The sequence below is a fragment of the Prosopis cineraria genome, unplaced genomic scaffold (assembly GCF_029017545.1).
Source record: "Prosopis cineraria cultivar Desert tree isolate PC_DT_omini unplaced genomic scaffold, ASM2901754v1 PC9, whole genome shotgun sequence".
In the NCBI taxonomy this organism is placed as follows: domain Eukaryota; kingdom Viridiplantae; phylum Streptophyta; class Magnoliopsida; order Fabales; family Fabaceae; genus Prosopis; species Prosopis cineraria.
The window spans coordinates 22575029-22596031 of record NW_026555340.1 but is presented as its reverse complement, the minus strand read 5'-3'; the positions used below and the strand labels follow the sequence as shown (position 1 = coordinate 22596031).

General features: G+C 30.6%; 2 protein-coding genes across 3 annotated transcripts; one reads left to right on the top strand and one right to left on the bottom strand.

Annotated features, from left to right (window-relative positions):
• Positions 1 to 1160: 1160 nt before the first annotated feature.
• LOC129320190 (rust resistance kinase Lr10-like) lies at positions 1161 to 5577 on the bottom strand. Of its 2 annotated transcripts, none has more exons than XM_054965458.1 (3): positions 5440 to 5577; positions 2464 to 3234; positions 1161 to 2360 (listed from the first exon to the last, which is right to left on the bottom strand). In XM_054965458.1, the coding sequence occupies exons 2-3, from the start codon at positions 2573 to 2575 to the stop codon at positions 1264 to 1266; spliced, it is 1209 nt and encodes a 402-aa protein (XP_054821433.1). In that variant the 5' UTR covers positions 2576 to 3234; positions 5440 to 5577; the 3' UTR covers positions 1161 to 1263. The 2 variants fall into 2 exon arrangements, with proteins under 2 accessions (XP_054821433.1, XP_054821434.1); XM_054965459.1 differs by having other exon boundaries at positions 2464 to 3023; positions 5440 to 5570.
• On the top strand, positions 5168 to 20583 carry LOC129320188 (LEAF RUST 10 DISEASE-RESISTANCE LOCUS RECEPTOR-LIKE PROTEIN KINASE-like 2.1). The gene is made up of 4 exons (XM_054965457.1): positions 5168 to 6218; positions 8807 to 8839; positions 11349 to 11372; positions 19156 to 20583. Exons 1-4 carry the CDS (start codon positions 5342 to 5344, stop codon positions 20409 to 20411), a joined length of 2190 nt encoding a protein of 729 aa, XP_054821432.1. The 5' UTR covers positions 5168 to 5341; the 3' UTR covers positions 20412 to 20583.
• The last annotated feature ends 420 nt before the right edge of the window (positions 20584 to 21003 follow it).

Here is a 21003-nt window from a genome sequence, read left to right as displayed (position 1 = left end):
TACCTTGTAGATAAAAATTTAATATTAAATTTGGACTATCCAGAGTATATCTAGATAGTTAATTTATAAAAATTATAACATTAAATTGAACCATCCAAATTAAATTAATACTGTCCAGATTGATGATGAATATATTTATAAAAAAATTTATAAATTTTTATTTTTTATAAATATAGAATTAAAATTAAAATTAAAAAATCTAGGCGATGTTTTCCTAGGTGATGAGCACGTCAATGCTTAGCAAGCTGCTAAGCACTGAAACCAGATCCCTCTAAAGAGGGACCTCCAAACTAGTAAATAAAGTTAGAAAGAAATTATCAATCCTCCAAAAATTTTAGCACCTCAAAATTTATAAGATTGCATAATGAATTATAAGTTAAGGTAAATATGAATGATATCTCTCAAAACTTAAAAAAAAAAATTAAATGATAATTTTATCCTTAAACTACAAGTCCGTAATAAATAGGAAAAATTACATCCAAATCCCACGGATAAAAGTTTATTATTGATAGGTCCTATAAATTTTATAAAATACTTTCAAATCTCAAATTCTATACATTGACAACTTGATAAGGGCAACGGCCATTGGTAATTGGACAACGGCAAGTTGTAAATGATTGTTATTCAATTATCAATGTCTTTGGCCATTGATAATTGGACAACGACAAGTTGTAAATGATCGTTGCCCAATTGTCAATGCTTTAGTTAAGTTGTTAATATCTTTAGTGAAGTTGTCAAGCAAGATTTGAAACTTAAGAGTATTTTGTGAAATTTGTGAGACCTTTTGATAATAAACTTTTGTCCACGAGACCTAGATGTAATTTTCCCTAATAAATATTTAAAATTTTAAATTCATTTTTAATATAATTTTTCTATTCAACATTTAATAAAACTTATTTTTAATTATTAGTTGACCAAAATACTATAAAAAAGAATCCAAAAAATTAAAAATAAATACCATATAAAATAATAATAATAATAATAATAATAATAATAATAATAATGATCAAGTTCTCTGAATTATAAATAAATATAGAGATAAATGTTATTTCTTTTATATATAAAAGACTAAAATTTGTATTCTATTATCTACCACATTAATTTGATAATAGTGTGTAAGATATTACTTAGGCTAAATATAAAAGACAAATTCCCATACATAGATGATAAAAGGGTTCATTTATTGAATAAATATGAAAAACATTACAAACTATTCTCAATCGAAGTAAAAAAGGATAAACCACCCGTCCATGATATACATATTTATTCTAATTCATGAATCACTTTTAACTCTAAATTCAAGTGTCTCGGAGGAACAATGGTACTTGTACTAGCTGATCCACCAAAGTTAAATGGAGTGGGAGGCAGTTTTAATTTATCTACATCTCCTTCAAGCATTTGCATAACTGTTTTTATAGATGGACGATTTATCGGATGCCATTGAACACACCAAAGTCCCACAATTGCTAGTTTCTTTCCAATCCTCATGTCATCTTCATCTTCTATGCAAATATTTATATCTCCTCCTTCAATCAAATTATGGATCCATTCTGGGTATAGAACTTGCAAAGTTTTTTTACTTGTGTCAACATTTTTCCTTCCACTAACCATTTCTAATAATAACATTCCATAACTGTAGATATCTGACTTATATGACACATTTCCAAAGTTTCGAGAGAAAACTTCTGGTGCAATATAACCTAAAGTTCCTCTTGCTGCTGTTATTGACACCGTACTTTGATTTTTAGAACACAATTTAGCTAGACCAAAATCAGAAATTTTAGAAGTAAAATTGAGATCTAATAACACATTATGAGGATTAATGTCAAAGTGAAGAATTCTGTAATCACAACCTTGATGAAGATATTCAATCCCCTTGGCTATGTCAAGAGCTATTTGCTGTAGCTTTAACCATCCAAGAAAATTTTCTTTGTTGTCTGGAGTAGATATGAACTTTTGGAGGGAACCATTTGGAAAAAAGTCATAAACAAGAGCACGGTAAAAGCCATCAGCACAAAAACCCAACAGACGAACAACATTGATGTGATGAATTTTGCCTATGATCCCCACCTCATTAATGAAGTCATTACCATTGTTGTTTAAATTATTGAGTACTTTGACAGCCACTTGAATTTCAGTAGATAACTTACCTTTAAAGACTGTTCCATGAGCTCCTTCACCTAATTTGTCCTTAAAATTATTTGTAATTCTTTTGATATCAGCGTGTGAGAATCTAGTAGGCTTCAGTGCATTATAATCCTCCAGAAACTTTTCGAGTCTTGCTTGATCATCTCCTTTCTGTTTGAAGTAGCGAAATATGCCAAAGCACGCAATGAACATCAACATCAGAACAATTGAACCTGCAGTTAAACCGGTCCATCAATTGAACATTCAGTTTCAATCTAAGGAATATCCCACACCAAATGAAAAAATTAGCAGAAAAGCAGGGTCAACTATTGTCACCTGTAGCTGGTAAAGCAACTCTAAATATCTTCCTGGTTTTGTGCTTTTCAACAACAGGTAGTTGGATTTGGCCCAAAAAAAAAACCAACAGGTAGTTGGAATCGTAATTCATTCGCCCGAAGGGGCAATGCGCTTATTGGCGAAAATAACTCAACCATCTTGGTGCAGAAAATTATGTCCCAATCTAGGATAATATCATTTGAGTCCAAGGCAAAAATGGGGCAAACAGACACGTTCTGTCTTGGCGGTAAGTTTACGTTTTCCAAGTACTTGGCCGATGAACAATCAAAGAAAGTAATATTTGTGAATGTTTGGGAAGTCCGAGGATACAATAGATTAAACAGGAAAGGATAAAAGGATGAGTGGTAGAGCTTTAGAAAGAGTTTGGGAAGACAACCTTCTGGATCTCTTGTGGCTAAGACGTGGTAATCATAGTACATGTCTACGACTTTGAGACTTACTCCTTTAAGAGCAGGAATTGATGGGAACTCAATCGCCGTTCCATTGAAATGCCATGGAACAATTTCACCATTGCCTAGTTTCAGAAGCAACACCAATACCTGAATTATAGCCAACAACAACAATCTGTAATGGCAAAACATCATCATCGAAGTCTTTTCCCTTTTTTTCTGAATGGGAAAGTTTTTCCCCTTTATCTGAAACAAGGATTCAGATTTCAGTCTGCACAAGTATTAAATAACATGTCGCATGCCTCATCCAAAATGAACGCATGTGAACGGGGTTCCAACTTGGGGAGGTGATTTCTCCAATCTAGACAGAAGTATCAAGACAACTTTGAGAAAAAGATTGAAAAACAAAAAAGAAGAAGAAACAATTAGCTTATAATAGCATTGGAAAAAGTTATTGACGAGTGGAAGACAACTAAATTATTAATTTGATATATGTGACTAAACTTTTCATATAATGCTATTAAGTTAATACTAATGTCCCTATCCTAAGAGTTAAATCCCACCTGATATGCGTCTAGAACATAAAATCAGTGTAGAAATTATAAAGTCACTAGTCAGACAGAAATTAAGATGGCAAAGGGAGATGCAATGAAAAGTCACTTGGCAGAAATTTCAAATGAACTTTCCAGTGGGAAATATAAAGGAAAAGAAGAAAAAGCTGTGGTATTAACGAAAATCTAGGGATAAAGAAGAAAAACAATCTGTTCAAATATTTTCAAAATAAAGTGTTATCTTTTTAAAAAGTCATGTCCTTATAAATTAAAGAGTTATGTTTTTATAAATTAAAGATTATTTTTATAAAAGATTATGTAGAAAATCAAGGTTATGTTTCTCAAAATTTTAAAGGCACTTCTAGAGAATTATAAAACTAAAAGGTGTCACTTGATGAAAGGAAATATATTTCAAGAAAATTCTCTACAAATTAAAAAAGATGTTTCCTCTCATGAAAAGTTATTATAAGTAACCTTTGATTAACATTAATTGTTAAACTATATAGGTTCATGAACCAAGATAAGGATGTCTATGAATTAACATAAGGTTGTTTATGAACCAATATATAGGCTATGAACCAATGTTGGTTATAACTTTTAAAGAAAGTTTTATATTCTAAAAAGTATCAATTTAAGGTATCACTTTAATAACTATAAATACCCCTTACCATCACTCATGTAGGATATTCAAAAAAAGATCCATCAATTAAAATTTATTGTCTTTATTTTTGAGTGCACTAGAGATAAAGTCAAATTATTACTTTATAAAAATTATTGTCGTCTTAGTTTGAATCTTGGTAATGCAAACCATACTCAAGGGTATTCATGAATGAAATTTGTCATCAACTCAATTTGTACTTAAAAATTGGAATAGATGTGGCGAATTAAGCCTAGAGAAAAATGCTGCTTATGCCTTGAAAATAACGTGTGCAACTTTCTTTTTCGTCTTTACTTCTTTTGTTTTTAGATAGCCCGCCAGCACAACGTGGCTTTTGACTGTAGAAAAATAATTGGTGGATGACAACAAATTAAACAATTAATTTGATTTGATCAAACTTTTCATAGATTTTGCCATTAAATTATTCTAATGTCCATATCCTGACAGCTAAGTCATCCATGATATGTGTCTAAAATCAGCGTAGAAATATATGATGGCGGCAAAGGAAAATGCCTATGCAAGAAAAAGTCAATAGTGATACAAAAATTGAGGTATCGGCCCAAAAAGAAAGAGATAAAGTCAAATTATTGTCTTTATTCTTTGAGTGCAGTACAAATAAAATCAAATTATCTTAAAAAAATTATTGTTGTCTTAAGTCTTGATAATGCAAACTGTACTAAAGAGTCTTCATTATATCCTGAATGAAATTCATCATCAACCCAATTTGTACTTAAAAATTGGAATAGGTGGGCTGAATTGAGCCTAGAGAAAAGTGCTACTTATGCCTTAAAAACATGTACAACTTTCTTCTTCATCTCTGCTTCTTTTGCTTTTAGAGAGCCCACCAGCACAATGTGGCTTTTGGCTATAGAAAAATAATTGGTGGATGACAACAAATTAAACTATTAATTTGATTTGATCAATCTTTTCAAAGATTTTGCCATTAAATTATTCTAATGTCCATATCCTGACAGCTAAATCACCCATGATATGTGTCTAAAAAATAAAATCAGCGTAGAAATATATGATGTCGGCAAAGGAAAATGTTTATGCAAGAAAAAGTCAATGGTGATATAAAAATTGAGGTATTGGCCAAAAAAAGAGGATACAGAAACTGAGGTGGTAAAGGGGGAAATGCAAAGAAAAGTCGTATATATGTGATCAAAAGTGAAAACCCTCCATGTCTTGATAGTTATATCATACGTGATTTTAGAGGCTCAGAATTAAGAAGTGAAGCAGCTGCATAATCATTCTCAAAAATGGGTATAGAGAAAGGCTTGATGTGTTGGAATTTAGTGTGGTACGCACTGCTTCTAATAACGCAAAGAGTAATAAGTTCTCAAGATCTGAACAATACCTGTGCTCCGTCTCGCTGCGGCATTATCACAAACATCTCACATCCATTTCGACTACCAGATGACCCGGCGAACTGCGGCGACCCCAGATACGAGTTAGCCTGTGAAAACAACGTCACTCTCCTTCATTTATATGACGGAAAATTCCCTGTTCTGGCAATAAACTACAACAATTACACAATCCGACTCGTAGATCCAGGCATTCAGGCGGACAATTTCTCCACCCTCCCTCGCTATTTCTTATTCCGATCTAATTTCAGCCGTAAGGGATACAAACATCCCTATGGCACATCTCTGAGCAGTGAACCTACATTCGAGCACGTGGTGTATTTGAATTGCAGCGATCTAGTTTGGAAGGAACGGATCAGATTCTTCCGAGATTCACTCGCCTGGAGAGAATACACAGACACAGGCGTCGTAGCCGACGCAAATTGGGAATCCGAAGGAGGTCATGTTTACGCTGTGGTTGGAGACTTGAAGGCCAATCAGTTCAAATCTGGGTGTGATGTGAAAATGGTGACCCTCATTACTTCACATTGGGATTCACTGCTACATATGGGAAACTTCTCCTATGCTGATATTCACAGACTGCTTTCCTATGGATTTGAGGTTTCATGGGAGGAACGAGCTTGTGCTGATCTTCCTCCTTGTCCATTTAGTTATCAGGACTGTAATTTCAGCCCTGAAACTAAAAGCCTGCAATGCACTCCGAATCGGACGTTCATCCAGAATCTAAACTTCTGCATCGGTCCCATGATGGAAATATATGAAATCCCGTGCCGTAAGTTGCTTTACTTTTCTCAGTATTTTTACCAGATTAGTAGTGTGGTATACCTCTAGCGTCTCCTTTGGTTGAATCCCACATGGAATTCTTCAAACTCAATCTTTTTTCAACTATATATTTAATCTTTTAATTTTATTTTAATTTTTTAAAATACATGACTAAGCATTTTCAAATATTATTGTGTTAAAGTTTAATTTTTTTAAATAATAATAATTAACATAAAAAATAATCATTTAAAATTAACAATATTAAAGTTGAAGAACTGAAAATATACTTTTTCAAATCAAAAAATTAAATTAAAATATTATATAAAATTAGAGAATCGAAGTATATTTTAACCCTCTATTTTTTTATTATTTTCCTCCACTTTCATAATCATAACCATTATCATCATTGTATTATTTGTTTTAGCCATAAATTTGATAGGCTAGTTATGATTAGAGGGAAAGAAATGATATAGAAATAGAGCTTCTGCTTCCACTCTTGGACTTGGGTGAGGATTTTCTTATCTTCCTTTACCACCCCTTTTTTTTTTTAAATCATTAGATCAAGATTTGAAAGGTTAAATTTAATCTCTTGTAAAATTATTTTGATTAGGAATCTCTTATAAAATTTTATTATTATCATTATTATTATTATAATAAAATATTAAATTATAAAAATAAATATTCAAATTCAAATTTTTAAAATTTAATTTGACAAATTTAAAATCGAATTGAATACAAAAACTAAAAATAAATTTTTTATAAAAGATCAATTCTCAAATGTCCAAAATATTAATCTTGTGGGTAAAAAAGAAGAGAAGTTGAAGAGGATGGAAAGGAAAGAGGAGCCTCCCACCCTTGACTCTGCATGTACGTGTCATAGTATTGAATATCATATCAATGGCTTGAGTAATTTAATGATGTTTTCATTGCTTTAATACACGTTTAATTTGTGGATTAGAGAAAATTAATTTGTATGTCTTTATATATTTTTCTTAATTTTGAATTAAATTTTTGTAATTTATTTTGTTTGTTTGATTAATTAAATATGTTAACCCTTGAAAGTTAAAATCTTTGAAATTTTCCTTTTATAAAATGATATTAAAAAATTTTATATTTTTATTAAAAAATTAATATAATTAGGCTATGCCTTCTAAATATTTTTTTGCAATGATAGATTTTTTATAAAAAAAATAGAAATGTAAAAGATTTATTAAATTAGATTTTTTTAGTCAAAAGTGTTAAATTAAATTTTCTATAAATTTTAAAAGTTTTTTTTTTGAAAAATTTAATTATTCATTAATAATTTTAACTTCAAGAGATTAACATATTTAATCAATTAAACTACAAACATTTAATTAAAACAAAATAAATTGTAGACCTAATTCAAAATTAAAGAAAATTATGAGGATTAAAAATACCCATAAATTTTTTTTAGGAACTACTAATATCATTAAGTCAGTCAATAATAATGCATGGTTATCCATTAATTTTATAAAAAAAGACCAACATCTCTTAATCTGTTAAGTTATATCCTTGTAACTTAATGGTTAACGTTATGCTATTTTAATGAATTGAGGGATGTTTGTATCTTTTATAGAGTCAATGAGTATTCATATATTATTGTTATCTTAAAAATACAAAAAGTTTATGGAGAAAAAAATTTCTAGATATTTTTACACCTTAACATAAATTGTAAAAACATGCAGATTAATTTTTCCTGTGAACTGTGGATGATGATTCCAGGAACTCTGGAATGCCTATTCCGAAGCCATGGAATGGGCAATCATTCCAAAGAATGAGTTCTACAACGACTAAATTGCCTATTTGTGCTTTCAATTAATAAATAAAATATTATCTTTTTAATGAATTACGAACATAATTTTACAAATCAGAAAAGAGTATTTTTAACATATGAAAATATTTAATATAATATTATAATTTAGAAAATGATTTTTGTAATTTAGATATTTTATTATTCTCATTCTTATTTTTATTTTCATTTTCATTCCCCAAGAAAAAAAAAACAAGACCTTATAACTAGGCATTACAATACATGAAGCCCAATGCCAATGGTATTATTCATCATTTATAAATGGTAATAATCACACACACACACATATTCCTTTCAATCCCTATTATAAAATATCTTCTAGAAGAAATTTTTGGTATTTAATATAAGGTACGTAATATGATATTAATTATGTTTTTTTAATATTACTTATATTTATAATCATTAATTATAAGAAAGATTAGAATGTAAATTTAAAAGTTTATCATTTAAATAGAGGTAAATGTATTCATATGTCACCAATAGTATAACTTATTTTTAAAGTTTTTGTTGAACATAAAAAAGGAACACGTCACATTATATGTGTAAATATATTATATCCAATTAAAAGATATTTTTTCTCCCAAATTAACCAAAGGAACCATTAATTCAAATCAGATTTAACAATTTGTTATTGTTAGCCAGGATATAAATATAATTTAATTGATTAATTAATGAATTTTTATTTACTTGGCACTTTCTCACCTTGTTATGATATGATCTCTGGATATTCAGTTGATATCATGTGTTATTATTGAGTGATGATGCAGGAAGGCTCTCAAAGTTGCGCATATTTGGCGAAGGTAACAATTTTCCATTAAATTTTGGGTTAATAGACTTACACATTTTTCTAACCAAAGCATTGTAAACATTTTTTTGTGCTTTCAAATTTAATTAAGGGAGAATTTTATTAAAGACCATAGATGTGACATTATTATAAATGAGGTTCAAATAAATATGAAATTCCATTGCAAGAATTTAAGCCTGAAATGAAATTAAATGTAAAGACAAAGTGACTGAGATAACTTTCTTAACATGCAAGGTAAATATCTTAACAAGTAACTATAGAGAATTAGCAAGTAAAAACACATGCTTAACAAGTATAGTAATTAAATTAACAAGTTATTAAATAATGTCAGGAAATTAACATGTAAAGATTTTAACAAGTAATAATAAAGAATTAACATGTAAAGTTAACAAAGTTACTTCTTTTGTTAAAAAATATAAAGTATTTTTAACTAAATTTTACCCTCAATAAAGTAATTAGTTGTTTTCAACTAAGACTATCTTTTTATATTTATTCCTATTTAATAGGACATTTTACTTTAAAATAAATATAAAGTAATCTATTTATTAGGGGTACATTTGAAAAAAATATTAATTATATCTTGAAATATTAAAAATGCTTTTTATTTTTTAATATTCAACCCTTCAAAAAATGTGTTATATTTTTTAACGAAGGAAGTATTTCAATCATTTTGCCTTACATTTTAATTTCATTTCAAGTCCAAATTCTTGCAGTAAAATTTTAGATTCATTTGGGTCTCATTTGTAATAATGCCATATTCATGTTCCTTTAATGAACTTCTCCCTTTAATTAACTTCATTAACTTAATTATCAAGGCTGACATTTCAACTTGCTTCAGTAAAGAGACAAAAAGAATTAAAAAAATATTGAGAGATTAAATTAACCAATTTATATTTTGCAAGATAAAGTTAATGACTTAGTTATTTTCTGTAAAAGAATTAATTATTGTTATCTATAAAATTTATATTATCTATACAATACTAGTTGTTATTTATGTATAGTTATCCATACAAGACAATAAAACTTTTAGTTCCTTAACTTTATCTTAATTATTAATTTAGTTCTTCAAGTTTAGTTTTATTAATTCAGTCCCTTATATTTTCTTAAATTATAATGTTAGTCCTTTAGGGTCTAAGAAACAAATTTACTCACAAATTATTTAATGTGTAAATTATTTTAATGACTTGGCATACATATGTAAGTTAACTGAGAAAAAATTAAACCTAAAATCAATTTAATTTTTATTAATTTAGTCTCTTATGTTGTGTTTTTTTTCTTTTGTTTTTGAAAATTTTTATGCATGTTTTTTTTACATAAATAATTAAAATTTTTTCATTAATTTATATTGCTATCATCAATATTCTATTATTCATGCTAGAAAATTTTAATAATATTATATACTATTTAAAAAATAAAAAATAAATTGATAATTGAGATAAATTTAAAAGATCACATTGATAAAAATTAAATTTAAGGGATCAAAACTTAACATACTTTAGGAACTAAAAGTTCATTATCTTAAGTAATAATCTTGAAAGATACATGTTTTCAAATTGGCTTAAAAATTACCCGTTAACATTTTTTCGTTATTCTACCATAACTATAGCTATAGCTATAAGAATGTTTGCCATGATCTTCTACCATTCTCAAATAAAAAAATTAAAAGCATAATTAATTTTATATTTCAATATGATTTAGCTTATTTGAGATATTATAACTTGCTGGTAAAAAAAAAGAAAAAAAAAGAAATTATAACTTGACCCAAGATAATAAGTCGATGATATTATCATAGTTTTTTTGGATAAAGGTACATTCTTGCCTCTGATATATTCTCCACGGAGCGCCCTTGCATCTTAAACTACTTGTTGGAGAAATTTTACCTTTTAAATAATTAAAATGTAATATTTTTGCCCTCACTGTCAAATTGACCATTAGAGAATTTAACAAAAAAGGAAAAACTCTATTTTAATTATTTTAAAAAAATTATTTTAATTAATAGTTTAGGATACTGGCACTCCTCGAAGAATACTTCAAAGATAAAAATGTACCTTTACCCTTTTTTTATTAAGGATATCACAAAGATTGCTTAACTCTTCCCTTTCATGTTTTAATGTGATTAAAATACCTAGAGCTCAAACCTAGCATTACTATCATAGTTTATTAAAGGGTAAAGGTGCATTACTAGCTCAAAATTCTAATGTTAACTTTAAACATTGACTATTAAAAAATTTGATTGAATGAGAAAAAAATATTTTATTTTGATAACGTTAAAGGCAAAATTGCTCCAACAAAAATGTTAGAGTGCTCGGTGCTTTTCGAAAAATATTTCAGAGACAAAAATATACCTTTATACTTTATTAAACTTCATACAATCTACCACACCATTTTAGTTTTATTTAAAATAAATATCTTTCATCAATCTATTCAGATTCAGTGGTTATTTTGTTTTGTTATGCACATTGTTGCCGTTGTTGACTTGTGTAAAATATAAAATTTTCTTACAGATTATCTCCATGGGATTCGAAAAGGTATGGTTCTATGATTTTTGTTATACGTTTTCTGTATTTTATACTTTTAATTATTACTTTATCCTCTCAACAAACTTATCCATTCACGAGGGGCAAAGAGGGGAAAAAACTAGGGAGAATTTCAATAAAGACTCCTTAATCATATTTATTTATTTTCATATAAACAAAGAGAACAAAGCAACAAATCTAAAAAAAAAAAGCCCACAAAAGAGGCCCCAATAAACATGCCTACACAAAAGAACTCTAACCCTAACCAACAGAACATAGGGAGCTTTCTTGCTAATGCCGCCAACTAAACAAAATTGTCATTGCCTGTTCACTAGAACCCACAAGAAAGAAAAAGCCAAAGGCCATAAAGGGTGGCACCACCCTTTTTATTGGCAAAGATGCAACCAACAATGTTGTAAAAGATGAGCCATAGGAGAACCCATACCAGCAAAACAAGCATGGGTACAAACTAATTGGGCAAAAACAAGAAGAGGAAGAAGATGAATTGGCAACCACAAACTAAAATACCATGCCTAATAGATTGCAAAAGTCCCTTCATTGGCACTCTAGATTCGCCGCCACCACATAGAGCCATCCAAAGCCAATAGAAAAGTAGAGCGAAAAAGAATAGAGATGGCCGAAGCTCTCCATGTCTCAAAAATGTGAATCAAAGTGCTAAGATCCAGATCTGTCCAGCTACCCATCAAAAACACCTCCAAGTAGAGACAAAAGCTAGAAAGCCCCTTAGATTCGATTATTTTCACACTGACAAATGGCCTTTCCATCAGAAAAGCCATTAAAAAATGGGAAAAAAAAAAGACAGCAAGCTAGAGACACCACACAAATGCCTCTATACCTGGCAGAAGCTGAAGAGGGAGGCGTTGCAACACTTGGTCACCTAAGTCGATGCCCAAGTCCTACTACCCAAAGAGAATACTCAAGAGGGAAACACGATGTTGTAGAGCCACATTTATTTAAATTCAAAGCTCCTAATTTTTGAAATTTCACTACAGTTCAAATGTATTGATTTGATATTAAATTTTTTTAAAAAATAACAAAATTAACCTCCATTTAAATTAATATAAAAAATTTCTACTTTACTTTTCATTTACTTACAAAATATTATTAATTATCCTACTTTACTTGTTCATTTCAAGGAAATGAACAAGTGAAGTAGAGCAATGAATAACAATCCATAAATAAACAATATATAGTATAGGAATCAACAAGTTGTCTTAAGATGATTTAAACACTTAAAATAAAAACAAGTTTAGTAGGGCAATTAGCAACATTTAGTAAATAAATTAACAAGTGAATGTGACAATGAACAAGTGAAGCAAGAAAGTTCTGATATTAATTTAAATGAGGGATAATTTTGTCATTTCTCTTAAACATTTAATATCAAATTAGTATCCTTGGACTACAGTATAATTTTAAAAATTTAGAAATTTTAAATTTAAATAAGTGTGGTTAAGGGGTCTTTATTGAAATTCTCCCAAAAAATTAATTTATTTTGATGCAATTCTTTACTTTTAAGTAGTGTCAAATTTGCAAAGGACTTTATAAAGAGTTCAAAATCATCCTGGGTAAACATAGAGAGGAAAAATTAAAATAATAAAAAAATAGAAATGAGTAAAATAAAAATAAATTAAATAAATAATTAGAAAAACAGCAAATGGCTTGAACGAGAACCCATCTTAAAGCTCTACAAGTCCCTTAACTAGGGGAAAAAAGAGTTATTAAATTCCAAAGCCATTTGACCCTTGAACTCTTTGAAATTCCAAAACTCATCAAGCAACAAAATCTAGATCATTTACCTTGCCTTATTTAAGTTGCTTTACTTGCATTTTTTTTTTTTGCTAGAATTTACCATATAAACAAAATAATGCATCATATTCGTACGGAATAACTCTTTCAAAATATTAAAGTTCATCAACTAACATTCATACTTTCAATCAACCAACAACAAGTACATGTTATGATCAAAATATAATATTCAATCCCAGATTTGTATATTGATGAATAAAGACGGTTACAGGATTGAATAACAAAAAACATCAACAAACATAAGCAACAGAATAGAAAATGTAGCAGAAAAGAAATAGAGAGAGTGCTCTATCTAAAAAGAGGAGGATCGAAGGCTTCCATATGAAATTTATATTAGTTAAGAACAAATTTTTGTCAAAATTCAAATGAAAAATAAATAAAAATTAATTATTATTAAAATTTAAATGAATATTTTTTGATAAAAAATTAACCAAAATTAATAAATATTTATTTAAATTTTAATAATAATTAATTATTGATTGTTATAAATTTTATACAGAAGTATTTGGTTGCTATTTTACTTCATTAATGTCCCGTCCTCGCCGTCAAGGTCGTGCTGCTTCTAGCTCCTCTTTCCCACACTTTGGCTATGAGGGCTCCCTGGGATCCATCATCTGCATGGGCCAATGGTCTGATTAGCGTCTGTTGGGATCACAGAGTTCACAACACTACAATTATAAATATGAAAATATTAATTATTTAATCTTTATAATTTTAATTCAATTATAACATAATCTTTAAATTTTAACTCATTATAACTTAGCCTCTAAAATTTTAACTCGCTTATAACTCAATCTCTAAATTTTACCTCTTACAATTTAATTTCTATAGTTTCAACCACTTAAATATTGATATCTATATTTTTAAAAAATAAAATTATAAAAATTAAAAATATGTTAAAATTTATTATTAATATTTTAAATTACTAAACCCTTTTAATATTTATAATGTTATAAATATTAAAAGTTTAAAATATTTTTAATCTTTGTAATTTTATTTTTTAAAATGTAAAGACTAAAATTTAAGTGGTTGAAACTATATGAACTAAATTATAAGAAGCAAAGTTTAGAAATTGAGTCACAATCAAGTTAAAACTATAAGGATTAAGTTACAATAAGTTAAAATTCAATACTAAATTATAATTAAATCAAAATTATAAATACCAAATAATTAATTTTTTTATAAATATTTATGGTCATAAAGTAATGTCTCTGAAAATTACAAATGACTATTGAAATGGATTATACTCCCAAACGTGGCTCATAACATTATAAAGCTTTTTAAATGAGATCCTAAAATAATTGTCTACCTTTACTTTTTTCGAAGTTTCAAACTCAAGAGGCCACCTTGTTTACCCTTGTCCTTACCATACCTAATATAGTTAGTATCAATGGGTGACATTTTGGGGCAATTTTAAGGCCGATTTGTTTTCTGTTTTTTTAAAAAAAATTTAAAAATTTATTTGAATAAGTAGTTTTTATTTAATTATTTTTAAAATTATTTTTATTTTTTTGTTTTAAAAAAATATAAATAACTTTAACTTATTTTTTTTATTTTTCTTGTTTTTAAAATACATTACATTTAATTATTAAAAATTATAGTTACCTTAATTAATTTTTATTATTAATCACCACCATTAATTCCCTATAACCATGACTATCAGTCTATTTTTTAAATTCTAAAACTGCTTTTTTAATTAACATAACCAAACAGGTTTTCATTTTATTTTGGTTTAAATACAATTTTAAACATTATATTATAAAACAGTTTTTGAAAATAAAAAATGAGAACAGAAACCCTTAGTAGCCAAGACAACACTACAATGCCAGCCATCTCATCGCTCAGGGGACAGAGAATGCAAGCATGTTACATAATGATAATGGAAATCTGAGAATGAAAACATACTCATGATATAAAATCATATAAACACATTCTTTACTCAACTAGATTAATGTTGTATCAGAATAATTCTGAAGGATAGAGATGAGGGAAGGATAGAGGGAATTAACAGAAGAACAGACAAAGTAGGAGGGACGAAGAGGAATTAAGAGAAATTAGAGAGACATAGGGAGAGGATTAGGCTAAATAGTGCGCAAGCTTCATTGATAAATCATAATGATTAGAATTGAATTGTAGGGTATTTATAGAAATAAGGATACCTCCAAAGGCTACAAATAGTCCACCTACTAAAGGATATATCTAACTAACTAAGGTCAATATTATAAAAACATAACAATTAATTAGGGAAAATCGCCATGTCTGGTCATTAACTTAATCATGCCTTGATCAAGCTTGTGTCCGACAAAATATACTTCCTTGGCCTTGTAGTCTAGGAGTCTCTATCCCTTCTTCTAAGGCATTCTCTTTACATATGCCTTGGCTTTACACAACCATAGCAAACATTCTGCCTACAATACATGGTTTGGTACCATGATTCTTCTAAAGAGCTCCTCCTTTTTTTTTTTTAATAGAAAAGATTTTCCTCTTACTGGATGCTTATCCTTTCTTTTCTTAACCGCTTTTATTCCCCTTCATCTTCATGTGGTCTCTTGATCTATGGGTTTCTTTCTCATCTTCTTTCAATTATAAGTTTCAGGTTTTTTCTTAATGACCTGAGACATCCACGTCTGTGTTGTTGAATGCTCTAATATTCCTTTGTAAGGCCATTATGTCCCTATGCTACACAGTCTTTGCAGACACTAATAAAAATGGGGCTAAGTAAAAAATTTAAAAAAAAAACTGCCAAGTTCTTAAAAATATCTAGTAACCGCTTCTTACCTAGAGCATTAACCATGTTAAAATGATTAGTCCTTTGTATAAGAAGCGCTACAAAAGGTTAATCCTTTGCCATTGCTTCTTCAAAGAAGCAGTGAAGCACTAAAAGAAGAACCTCTACTAGCACTTCTTGTTCGAAGTACTATCTGTTTACAAGGTTTTAAATGCTTCACACACCTTCATTTCCTCATTTGAACACTGACCTTTCTCTCTGCTATTTTGTTTGTCTGCCATCTCTTTCATAATCCTTTGGTCATTTTAGCAAAAAAAAATCATCTTATAGTTGACCTATGTTCGTGAGTGAACAACAAATATCAAGTGTGGTGTCATGAGGTGTGCTAAAGACGTAGGATCTCAAAAGGAGAAAAGAACCTAACTTTTAATCACATGTAGGAACTCGGGCTCCCTTACCACAATTCACCCGGATGTAAAAATGCGAAGTAAAGAAAATTAATGTAAATGCAGGGAAGTAAAGATACATTAATTAAGAAAAAGGTGGCAGGCTATGCCGGTCATATAACAAAAAAATAAAGACTAAAACTACATGATAAAAAAAATAAAATAAAGTAGCAAATATGGAGTCTAAGACTGATAGTCTGTTGATGCTAATGATCACTATTGAGAGAGAGCTCCTCTATTTATAGATAATCCTAACTTGGTGTCCAAGCCCCATGATCGCCAATTTCCTTGAATTTAGGAAGCACTTCCTCTATCATGGTCTTGACTTAATGACTAAGGCTTTATAAATATTTTTTATATAATTATTTTAAAGTCAATTAAGTTGAATTGGACCTAGGCCTCCAAATTCATAATTTGAGTGCAAACAGTACCCCTCGCATATAAATTGGTCGAAGTCTTTATAGGCCAATTTTGTATAGATGTTTCCATTGGCCTCATTTTCAAGCGTTGCGTGAGTAATATGTCTTAGAGGATTGGCTCATTCCTGTTCTAATTGACAGTTGATCTGATACTTTACTTGAAGGACACTCTTGTCGTTGAGGATTAGGGACTATGTGGTCTAGCTTAAGATCAAGTTTCTCAAGGTTTAGGACCTCAAGAGCTGGTTTTAGAATTGGCCTTTTGAGTTTTTGGACTTTAAGGACTAGTTCTATAAAATCTAGCTGCTATAGGGCCCCTGTGGAGAGAGCCCTTTAAGAGAAAGCTCTCGTGGAAAGAGCCCTTGCAAAACTCACCATTCTCACTTTGGCCCCTGTGGCGCTGGGCCTTATAATTGCGGCCCCTGTGACTTCAATCTCTTTAATACTGGCCCTTATGGTTGTAGCTCCTCTGGTGTTGGCCCTTGTGGTTGCAACCCCTGTGGTGCTGGTCTCTTAATTGCGACCCCTATGACTTCAGCCCCTATGGTGTTAACCCTTATGGTTCTGGCCCCTGTGGCTCCGACCCTTCTGATGCTGTCCCCTGTGGCTTTGGTCTTAATGACTTCAGCCCTTATGGCTCTGGCCCCTCTAATATTGGCCCTAATAGCTTTGGCCGTGATAGTGCTAGCCTCGATGACTTCAGCCCTTGTGGCTTTAGCCCCTCTGGTGCTGACCCCAATGGCTTTGGCCTTGATGGTGGCGGCAACTCCAATCCTTGTGGTGCTAGCCTCAATGACTTTAGCCCTTATAACTCTCGCCCCTCTAGTGCTAGCCCTAACAGCTTTAGCCTCGATAGTGCTGGCCCCAATAATTTCGGCCCTTGTGGCTCCTGCCCTTCTGGTGTTGGCCCCAATGGCTTCGACCCCTGTGGTACTGGCCCCAATAACTTTGGCCCTTGTGGCTCTGACCCCTCTGGTGTTGGCCCCAATGGCTTTAACCCTGATGGTGCTGGCTCCAATGGCTCTAACCCTTATGGTCGAATGGGTCTGCTATTGAATTAGACCTACCATTTATCTTTTGAGGGATGTTATAACGGTCCTCGTTATTGATCTTTTAGTCGAATGGCATTTTAGGAGACTACCCCCTGAGTCCATCTGTTTTCTGAAGGTGCAAGCCAATTGGAGCTTGCTCTTACAATGATCTAAACAACATAGTAGAGATGTTCCTTAGCCCCTCCTTCAAAGTTTGCAACAGAGCTCTTTGCCTTTCGTTAGCTCATACTTGACGTTCTACGTGTGCAACCACATTCTCTGAGTCGTAAGACTCAGGTCTATTCTTTCCAACAACATATTAATCCTTATGTGTCCTAGGCATTCCTTTCACACGAGTCCTACCGGGTATGCCAAAAATTGTTAGTGAAAAGCAATCAATTACTAGGCATGGTGTCACAAGAAGTGCCAGAGATGCAAGGTTTCAAAAGGATGGAAGAACCTGACTTTTAATCAAACGTGGGGACTTGGGCTCCCTTACCATAGTTTACCCAGATGTGAGAATGCAAGGTAAAGAAAATTAATGTAAATAAATAGAAGCAGAGATACATTAATTAAAAAAAAGATGACAGGCTATTCCAGCCATACAACAAAAAAATAAAAACTAAAACTACATGATAAAAGAAAAAAATAAAATAAAGCTATAGACGTAGAGTTTGAGACTGATAGTTTATTGATATTGATGATGACTATTGAGAGAGAGCTTCTCTATTTGTAGATGATCTTGGCTTGGTGTTCAAGCCCCATGATCGCCATTTTTCTTGAATTTAGGAAGCATTTTCTCCATCATAATCATTCATCATGGGTCATGGTCTTGACTTAATGGTCAAGGCTTCATAAATATTCTTTTTTATATAATTATTTTAAAGCCAATTAAGTTAAGTTGGGCTTGGGTCTCCAAATTCATAATTTAAGTGCAAACAACCTCTAAACTTTTTCAAATTGCGAAATTGTTGAAGCAATAAGATCTAGATTACTTGGCAACAAAATACTTTTTATAACACAACTTTAACGTGGCAATTGGTGTTAATAGGTGTTTTGCAACATTTCAAAGTTGAGGGAGTGTTTTACTGTATTTTAAAATTGATGTGATAATTTTATAATTAAATCTTAATTTAAGGAGTAAAATATAGTTATTTCTAGGAAAAAGAAGTTTGCTCATATTTTCTAAATTTTTTTCTTGAAAACTGTGTAGGGCAAGCCTTGCGCATTGACAGAATCTGATGTTGATATTATATGTCTGCGTGTGACTGTGTGTGTATTTGCACCATTATCATTTTGTGATTGACCAATTATCCGACCCTTGTGAAATAAACACATTTACAGGAATACAACTACTGCTAAGGAGGGATTCATCGGAATGGGATTATAGAAGTGGCTACAATTTTAGTCTATCAACTCCCACAATCGAATTAGGAATAGTCACTGCAAGAGTTGTTTTGCCATATATCACAGCCAAATTTTTATTTGGCATCATATTCCTATCTGCATTGTTGATTTATACATGCCGTAGACGACACTTATCAATGTATGAAGACATTGAGGAATTTATACGGCTTTATAACCTCACTCCAATAAGGTACTCATACAAGGAATTGAAGACAATGACTGAATGTTTCAAGAATAAGTTAGGCGAAGGAGGTTTTGGCACTGTGTACAAAGGAAAGCTAAGGAGTGGACCTAATGTTGCTATCAAAATGTTAGGTAAATCCAAAGCAAATAACCAAGAATTTATTAGTGAAGTGGCTACTATTGGAAGGATACACCATTTCAATGTGGTACATCTTGTCGGATTCTGTGTGGAAGGAACAAAGCAGGCTCTTGTCTATGAATTCATGTCCAATGGCTCTTTGGATAAATTTATATTTTCCAAACAAGAAAGTGACTCCTTGAGTTATCACAAAATATATGAAATATCATTAGGCATAGCTCGTGGGATTGCTTATCTTCATCATGGGTGTAACATGCAAATATTGCATTTTGATATCAAGCCCCATAACATACTTCTAGATGATACCTTCACTCCAAAAATTTCAGATTTTGGTCTAGCAAGATTATATTCTGTCAATGACAGTGTTGTCACTTTGACTGCAGCAAGAGGAACAATAGGATACATGGCTCCTGAATTATTCTATAAAAATATTGGTGGAGTGTCCTATAAAGCTGATGTTTACAGCTTTGGAATGCTTTTAATGGAAATGGCAAGCCGAAGAAGGAATTTGAATCCACATCTAGAACATTCAAGCCAACTTTATTTTCCTTTATGGATTTACGATCAATTTGATGAAGAGAAAGATATAGAAATGGAAGGTTTGACACAAGTGGAAAAGGACTTAACAAGAAAAATGTTCATAGTAGCACTTTGGTGTATACAACTAAAACCTATTGATCGCCCTTCAATGAATAAAGTAATAGAGATGTTAGAAAATGATGTCGAAAGTCTTGCTATGCCTCCAAAACCTTCTCTGTATCCTAATGAAATAGTTTTAATGGATGATGGATCTAACTCCAACCAAACAACATCCACTGTCTCTGTACATTCTCATAGTCGTCCAGGCGAGGGGGCAAGTAATGGGAAGTAGTACTGTGTAACTGGAAAAGAACGTCAAAGCTAGTACCTTTTCAAGTTTAACTTGTAAATTTGTATTAGGTAACAATACTTTGTTGTTGCTGTGATTCGGATTTTGCCTCAATAATTACCCTAATTAAGCATCTTCTTTTTGTTATTAATGATAGTAATGTAGTTATATACAACTATTAATCTCTCTTTCATGTTCATAATCTGTTATAATATATCTTAAAAATCATTGGTGTAAATATTGATCTTTAATTCAAGTACATACATACATATATATATATATATATCTCACTTGCATTTCTCAAACATGGATTTTTATATTAGACATCACTAAAACACACACACATCTATCATTCTTAGGTTTAACATCTTCGTGAGAGATTTTTTAATGGATTGTTATAATATAGCACACATAGTATATACAATAGCTTTATAGATGTCAACACATTCACAAGGATAATTCACTCTCTTTTCTATGATATAATCCTCAGAAATAAATGAGAATACACTTTCATATTTGATTCTCAAATCTTGTTTTGAAATTAAATTCCTTCTTTTGCTAAAGTTCTCTCCAGATAAAATTACCCCCAAATTAA

Excerpts from the sequence above, each read along its gene's own strand:
- LOC129320190 (XM_054965458.1), bottom strand. The coding sequence starts at position 2,575 with ATGAATTACGATTCCAACTACCTGTTGGTTTTTTTTTTGGGCCAAATC. Across the intron at positions 2,361-2,463 it reads AGTTGCTTTACCAGCTACAG|GTTCAATTGTTCTGATGTTG; the intron begins GTGACAATAGTT and ends GTTTAACTGCAG.
- LOC129320188 (XM_054965457.1), top strand. The coding sequence starts at position 5,342 with ATGGGTATAGAGAAAGGCTTGATGTGTTGGAATTTAGTGTGGTACGCA. Across the intron at positions 8,840-11,348 it reads GTTGCGCATATTTGGCGAAG|ATTATCTCCATGGGATTCGA; the intron begins GTAACAATTTTC and ends ATTTTCTTACAG. Across the intron at positions 11,373-19,155 it reads TCTCCATGGGATTCGAAAAG|GAATACAACTACTGCTAAGG; the intron begins GTATGGTTCTAT and ends ACACATTTACAG.